The sequence below is a fragment of the Alligator mississippiensis genome, chromosome 4 (genome assembly GCF_030867095.1).
Source record: "Alligator mississippiensis isolate rAllMis1 chromosome 4, rAllMis1, whole genome shotgun sequence".
NCBI lineage: Eukaryota > Metazoa > Chordata > Crocodylia > Alligatoridae > Alligator > Alligator mississippiensis.
In genome coordinates this window covers 166,367,613-166,375,687 of record NC_081827.1, presented here as the reverse complement: position 1 = coordinate 166,375,687, position 8,075 = coordinate 166,367,613, and the positions used below count along the sequence as shown (strand labels likewise).

Genomic DNA, 8,075 nt, shown 5'->3' with positions numbered 1-8,075 from the left:
AAGGGAGATACCATGTCTGTGTCCTGAAAAGCGTGACAGCTAAACAAACAGTGGATGGGGAAACTGAGGCACAGAGAGGGGAAGGGATTTGTTCCAGGTTGTGCACTAAGTAACTGGCAGTATCAGATATAGGCCACAGGCCTCCCAGGTCCCAGTTTGTTGACCTGTGCACTGGACCACATGCCGCATCAAGAAAAAGGCAGATGATTCCACTACATAAACTGGTATCTTACTCACCCTTCGCCATGGGTAGATATACGCAATGTCCATCAGTGTGTAATATTCCTTTAAAGGCTCATCTTCATAGAGAACTTCCACCTGACAAGGGAAGAGAAGAGGATCAGTTTTTTCCTCTGCCAATGACAAGAAACAAACAATACAGCCTCCTCCCCTACCATGTGGCTAGCTACCCCTCTTGGGGCACAAAAGTCAAATTTTTGAGAGCTCAGGCCCCAGAAGCCAGGCTGGATTTTCCTGACAGCTGGATTCCCATTTAGATACTGGGGGGGGAGGGAGTCAGTCCCTTAAAGTCCTCAGTCCCCACTGTAATGCATGCTGAGCATTTCTGAAAAGCTTGACACTTTTCTTTGGCATTTAGGTTTCTCTTGACAATCTGGCCTGAGCTGTTCAATCCGCAGTCACCCTGCACTTTGTAAGATCACTCCAATGCAACTTGGGTGCTAAACACCACCACATCAGAGTAACTACACAAAGCGCAGCGAGTCAGGTCTCAAGCACCATGACAAGATGTCCCGTCCTATTAGTATCTGAAGGAATAGCTCTGATGAACACAGCTGAATGCAGGGGTTCCCAAAGCTTTGTCCATGGAGGACTACTTTATGGGCAGGACATCATGTCGGTGCCTAGTGGGGAGCAGAGTTCTCTGGGAGGAAAGAAAGTGACCCTTAATCTCTCTAAGACTCAGTTCTCCCAGTCTGTAAATAAGGATGGCAGGGGTAGGGGCTGTATAATAACATGAAATCAGCAGTGCACTGCCTTTACGTTCAGTAGATGTAACAGATGATGCCTTACTTAGACAAAGTTATAATAAGGGAGAAGCCAGCCTTCTGGCTTAATTCAAGAATGAACAGCCCATGGTGGAGCCTTGCTGATCAGCCAGTTTCTGGTGACAATGGACACCATTAAAAGTCTCTTTGTGGGCCAGCAAGTGGCCTATGGGCCAGACCTTGGGCAGCCCTGGTCTAGTGGGGAAAGTTATTACATTTCTGATCTTTGCTCAGATTCACTGGATAACTGAACTGAGTGGCACTTCCCCCCTTTTGCATGAAGCTGGGATAAGAATGCTTACTTAAGACTGCTGCAAGGCTGACTTAGCAAATGTTTGTACAGCCCAGTGTATAAGTACTATATGTTATTATGACAGATGCCAAGACCTTAAATGAGTTTGTGTTTTTAATAAGAAACACATAGTAAATCTTCTGGGGTGGGGGCTGGGGAGAAACTCTGCCTGAGAGGATCTCAGACTGGAATTGCCAGCTCCAGAGCTCTCTGAGGGTTAATCCCACACTGGGTCTCTTTCCAGGAAGGGAAACTTGGAGGTGGGTTAGAGGTTCTGAGTTAGTCCCTCTCCCTCTTCTTAGCCTGTCCTCCAAAAACACAGCAGCAGTCTCGGCCCGTGGAGGGGTTAAAAACCAGTGTAGCCCTGACTGCAAATGGAACTGCTATGTAAGTTTGCACCAGCTGAGTTTCTGTCCCTCAGGGCCTCACACAACAGGACTGCAGTCTTGGCAGGAGTGTGAAGGTGCTACTGCAGCACAAGTCATCATAATAATATTTATTTTTATTGCAATGATGCCTGGAGGCCTCAGTCAGGGTCTCACTGGGGCTGGTACCACGCAAAGAACAAACAAACAAAACTGTTCCTGTTTGTGCAGTCTTGTATGTCCCTTCAAGGGACCACCTTTTTGTTAAGTCTTGGCTTGAAAAAAGGATCGAAATTGCAGTAAGCACTTTGTAGTTGCAGTGAGAGACAGAACAAGGGGACTGGCCTCTACTAGCCAGCCTAAGGGGCAATGTTCTACATGTGCATATAGCAAGGCTGTAACCAAAAAAATAAAAGAAAAACCACAACCATCATTGGAAGCCAACAGGCCCGAGGGGCACACAGCTTTGGTGTAAGTGTGCACAGCACCACCCAGAACCATGGGAGCAGTCCGCTGACCCAAGAGGGATCTGGATCAGCATAGCGTGCCCAACCAACCCATGGCTACTTACTTTGTACTTGCTGGGAACATCCATCTTATTGCGCAGAAATTTAGCCAGATGCATGACTGTCATGGCAGCTGGACATCGGAGGAACCTTACGCCATTCTTCTGAAGATAGACCATCGGTTGTGTGGGGTTGGGGGGAGGGGGGAGAGGAAGAGGAAATAGAAGGCATTACTAAGAGCTGAGCAGCTGGAGGAGTAGAGGGGATGAAATATGTAAAGAAGCGGCTGTAAATCTAATCGTACACAAAACAGAGGAGGGGAGGCATGAAAGGCTTGCAGGTCACACGCAAAGGGCTCTGCTGCAATCCATACTGCTCTGGTTTTGCAATGAGAGGTGGTGTTGCAGAGGGAAGATCACCTCATGTTTAAGGGAAAAGCAGAAGAAGAAAGAAATCCCTTAAATGGCTTTAGAGCAGGAGGCCTTTATGCCATGAACAGCCTGTCCCACTGGTTGATGCTAACAAACCCTTGCAAACATCAGATCCACTGATGTCTCAGGGAGTGCACAGTACAAGCATTAACACCCTTATGTAGCAAGCAGAAAACTAAAGTTATCCTTTGCATAATTAACTGCAGAGTCCCACTATGTAATTCTTAGACACACGCTGGTCAGCATTCATTTCCTCCTTTGTAACACTTCAGAGGAAAGAGGAGTCGGAGCTGAAACTATGAGGATTACAATGCCAAACCTTGAAAGAATTATTCCTAATCATGTGGTCTAAGCACAGGGCTGGGAGCCAGGACGTCCAGAGATCCAACCTCATCTGGAACACTGATTACAACCCTTGGGCAAGCCACTTAGGCCCTGAGCCAGTAAGCAATTACAATTGATTGTCTTTAAAGTCACAGATGTGCTTTGTGTCAGCCAAGTTAGAAAGCCAGGAGCGCTTGAAAGTTCCTAAAACTTAAATAAAAGCTGAACCAAGCAGTAGAGCCAAGGTCTTAGTGCATCAAAATATAACATGTCCCACGTCTGACACAGGCCTTACCTCATAATATTAAGGAGTAAAAAAGAAAACAAATCCAAGCTCTGTGTCTGGTTGGGTGGGTGCCCAACAAGGCAAGTCAGAAATGGAATGAACAAGTTTTAAAAATTCATAAGTAGAATGTAAAACAGTTCAGGTATCAGAAGATGCATGCCTGGTATGTAATCAGTGTTATGATTGGCCAGCAAACTTGTTATCAGAAAAAATATCTGTGCAGCTAAATGCAGATTAGCTTGTAATTAAATTATGCAAGGACTAAGTAATATATACAAGCGTATACTTAAAAAAAAAAAAAAAAGACTTTGGAGATGCATGCCCTTCCCCTATACTGTCAGTCATCTCACTTACCTGACTAAGCAAACAAAGGCTATTCCAGTTTACACTTAGTGGGTGTGCCTACACATTAATTAATGCACCAGTTACTGCACATTAAGTTTAGTACTTGGATAACCAAGTACTAAATCAATGCACAGTAACTTGCGCTACTGCAGAGTAGTGCTGGTGCATGGGATTTTTCAGATGCAACTGCACAGTAGCCTAATACTACTGTGCAGTAGCATATTAGCATGAGTTTTGCCTGACACTACTGCACATTGTTATTAGGCTACTACGCAGTTAGGGTCTCATGTAGACATGCCCAATATGTTCATTCAGGCTTGCAGCAGCGAGACTAAAAACATCCCTGAAAGTTGAGGGTGGGAGGTCCAGTTTGAGACTCCTTGAGCCTGCTTTTCAAATGATGCTTGTAGAGTGCCAGAATTGGTTAGCATCCCTTTAAATAGCATGCGAGCCCTCTAGCAGCATTCACTGGGTTCCGTATTTTTGGGCATGTCTGCCCCACAATTATAGCCAGCTTGGAAGCAGATAACAACGTTGTTGCAGTAGTGTGGGCTGCGCAAGGGGCAAAGCCTATGGTACCCCACTGACGTCAAAGTCAATGCCCAAGCTAGCTAGAATAAAGCTGGTTCAAAGGAACTGCAGCCACACCTCCAGCTGCTGTAGAGACACATGCTTGGAAGCCACCAGAACCCAAGCAGCACAGCACCGTTTTTCTACAGCTGTGCACTGTATGCAGTGAATGTTTCTGAAATACTATTACGGAACTTCATAGATTAAGATACTTCAATTTAACCCCAAAATGGGCACTATGGGCACATCCAGATGATATGGCCATACGGTATGTGGCACCACAAATGTCTGCAGCACCATATACCGCAATCAGCTGTTCTCCAGGCTGCAAGGGTGCGCTGCCTGTGCATGCGCTGCACCATTTTTTTCTGCAGTTTTTTGTTTGTTTTTTTTTACCCCTGGATGCTCCTTTCCCCCCCACCACAGGTTTTTTTGACCCCTGGATATTTAGGGGTAAAAAAAAAAAAAAAAAAAAGCAGGGAAAAAAACAAGAGAAGCGCACACATGGGCAGCGCACGTGGCTGAAAAGCAGAGCCAAGCTGCCTGGAGCCATGCTGCGGCTGCTGGCCAGGCTCCACGTGGCAGGATCACCACAGTTGCAACCCTAGGAGGCCCCCAGTACCCGAGGTCAGGCTGCTAGGGCCAACCCAGTGCTCACCCCAGCCTTTCCTACTGCCCCTGGGGTAACTTGCCACATACCAAAGCGTGCATGCACAGACATTCCCCGGGGACAACTAGCTGCAGGAGAAGGTGGGCTACTGCTACTTGTCCCTGGGGAACCAAACACCCATGCTCATCTGGACATGGACCATGAGTCCAGCAGATTCCCAAGCTTTTTGGCCCACTAGCCCCCTCAAAACTTCGCATGGACCATCAAGCACACTTACTGTCAAGCTTCTGTTAAAAAAGGACAGAGGCTTGGTGTGATCTGCAAACCAGTCGCAGCTCACAGTCTGAGAAGTGCTGATCTAGTTTGATTATGTGCCTAGGCGGTTCTTTGATGAGGTCTGCATCTTTGTGAAAAAGATACAATAGTACTGAGCACCCCAAGATGTAGCTGGGGCCAGCAGAAACTGCAATGGCTCAGGCCTCTGAATCAGGCATCCAGAAATCTGAGCTGCTCGAATCACCTGTTGGTTCTGGGAAAACTCGTTTTGATTTCTCCTCTCCATGCAACAGGACAACATATCTGCACCACTAAGGGACTCATTACTTCCATGTTTAAAGCACCTTGCAGATAAGAGTGGTTATTCACTGCCTGGAAAGAATGCATGGTTTTCTTGCAAGCATGAGAGTTTTTTAAGCCTTTGAACCAGACCTGACATGTTTAATACTCTGTTGGACCATGTCTGGGGGTTTCTAGTTGGATCCAGGTTGGGGGGAAAAAAAAAGGAAAAATTGCAGAAGGGATAGAGACAGGATTAGTGGAAGGGAACAGTGCCAGAGACTCAAGGGCAAACTGATTCTTTGTGGTTAGCCACATCCTAACCCCAGACAGAACTTCGGCCAAAGGAACCATTTCTTTGCTAAACAGAGCTTCAGCCCTGAATTGTGAGAACCCTGGACTTACATGAATCCCCATATCTCCCACACCCTAATGTCCAAATCCCTGGGCTGGCCCCTGTGTTGTCAGCCCGGTCAAACTGCACAGCATAATCCCATGACCCCCTTCCCCGCACAACACTAAGTCACCAACTGGGACCTCTCTCATTTACCTGTAGGTTCCCTCAGTATCACAGCACTTACTTTTTCCTTCTCCACATCCCCATTTTCAACCGTTCCTTTCTTTTCATCTCTGGGGGGGCCGGGGGGGAGGAAGGGGGGAGGAAAAGGGGAGGGAAATGAAAAAACGAAAAGAGAAAATTAATAACAAATATTACAGTAAACAGTAACTTAATTATACCATGGAAAGGGCATAGCAAACTTGACCCGGCACCAGTGACACAAGCATTAATCTCTCTGTGGTCTGTGATGGAGTGGATTATGTACAGACTAACAGCCTTCACCAAAGCTATATGACTTAAATATTTAGAACATTTTGGCTGCAGTATGCTCTCTCATTGTAGATGTACAAGCTGTATAGGTTTTGCTTCAGCTTTTGTATTGCATTTACAATGTGCCCCATAGAAACAACCTCTGGCAATGTGACCCTTTCATTCACTGGGTGGGAGGGGGTGGCAGAGGGAGGGGGCTGGGGAGAGGGTATGGGTGGGTGTGCATCTCAAAATATATAGCACACCTGTTACTCTTATAGTCTGTGGTCAGCCACTTCAGAGCCAACTGGAGTTTGATCTCTGTAAGAGGAGCAAGAGCTGGGCCCCGCTGAAAGAAAAGGCTACGCACTCTTCTCTGCAGGTCAGGCTGCTTTTATGCTGTGCTAGGAAGCCCTCACAGAGGAGAAGTGCAACACGTGAGTAAAATCAAATGATATTGAGGAGGGTTTGGCAATGGACTCATACAGGGCTACAATTTCACCAAAATCTTTGCTCGTAAAACCAGAGGATCCAGGCTTTCTTCCCATGGGATACACTGGGGTTATTTTCAACCCTCAGCCCCATGGAGGGCAAAGAGTTGCCCCAAAGAAGGAATCTTAAACTTGCATGGACTGACTGGGACAAAACCATTTCAGATCCAAGTTTGTGAAGGTCTTGGATGAACTGTGGATCAGGACACAATGTGGGAAACATCCAAGTGCACCCACATAAATACCTAGCCAAGTACTAATCTGATCCCATTTAAAACCAGTAAAAACAACCCACACACCCCATCCAACATTTGAGAACATGAAGGTCAGATAAACTGGAGCAACTTCAAGGAAGTCAACAGAGATGCACTTGAATGAAACCAACACAAAGGAGTGGAGAAGAATTAAAGCAATGGGGTGAAACTCATTCCTGTGCCATGGTGCTAGCAATATACCCAAGCATCACTTAGGTAATTTTCAGGGGAAGCTGTTGGGAGCTAAACCCCATTTGGGAGAGTCCAGCTAACCCATGTCAGTGCCTAGTTGGGAGACAAGTTCTTTGGGAAGAGAAAAGTGACTCTTCATCTCTCTAAACCTCAGGTTTTCCAGTCTGTAAAATAAGGATAGTAGTAACATTTTTATAAGTGACTTAGAAGCCTACATCCCACTGACCTTCCATGGGACTTAAGATGCCAAATCACTCAGGCATTTTTGAAACTTTAATGCACCAGCACTTCTCTACCACTTAGGGTGAGGGGGATGATAAATTCACAATCATGTGAGGTGCGTTCTAGCCTAGTACTCAATGGATCTCAACAACTCAGTCCTCCCTGGCTCAGGAACTACATGAGTGGCCACTGTTAACCATGAGCCACACCATGCACACTCCTCTGGGAACAGTGACTGCCACATCTAGGGTCAAGAGAGGCACTATAGTGCCATTTGCATTCCCAGAGGGAAAAATGCTTTAAAAAAAGTGGTGAGTCTCCTTAGCTCTGCCCATGATAGACACCGAGAGAGAGAAAACGTGCACACAGATTCGAGACAGCAGGAAAGACAGACCCATTGTTACTTCACATTGACACTGGTGTTGCAGCCAGACTATATGCAGAGCCAATCACAGTGGTGTATAAGCAAATAATAAGAGAGCATCCCTGCTTCAAACGCCCTCTGAGCTAAAAAGGAAGTGGCAACAAGGGGATGAAACCACTGGGTCCTGCCATGGTTGAAACCTGAGGTAACACAAATATGAATAGGATGCATATTTATTTGTTTGTATGTTGTGGTAGCACCTAGAAAAACCAGGCCTGAGCTAGGATCCTTCTGTGTGAGGTACTGTACAAATATAGAACAATAAAAAAAAAATGGTTCTGGCTTAAATGGCTTACAATTCAAGTATAAGATAAGAAATAAGTAAAGGAGAGAGATATCTGGCAGGCGGTGGTAGTGATCACAGCTCTGCACATGCCTAGGTATTTACAGGCT

At 46.1% G+C, this 8,075-nt stretch overlaps 1 protein-coding gene across 6 annotated transcripts in view; it reads right to left on the bottom strand.

Moving 5' to 3' along the window:
* Positions 1 to 8,075, bottom strand: part of PCGF2 (polycomb group ring finger 2) — a 41,643-nt gene that overhangs the window by 8,173 nt on the left and 25,395 nt on the right. For all 6 annotated transcript variants that reach the window (XM_059727014.1, XM_059727012.1, XM_059727010.1 and 3 more), the window contains 3 exons: positions 5,873 to 5,921; positions 2,236 to 2,334; positions 238 to 318 (listed from right to left, as the gene is read on the bottom strand). In XM_059727014.1, the coding sequence (XP_059582997.1) occupies positions 238 to 318; positions 2,236 to 2,334; positions 5,873 to 5,921 (229 nt within the window). The remainder of the gene's footprint in view (positions 1 to 237; positions 319 to 2,235; positions 2,335 to 5,872; positions 5,922 to 8,075) is intronic.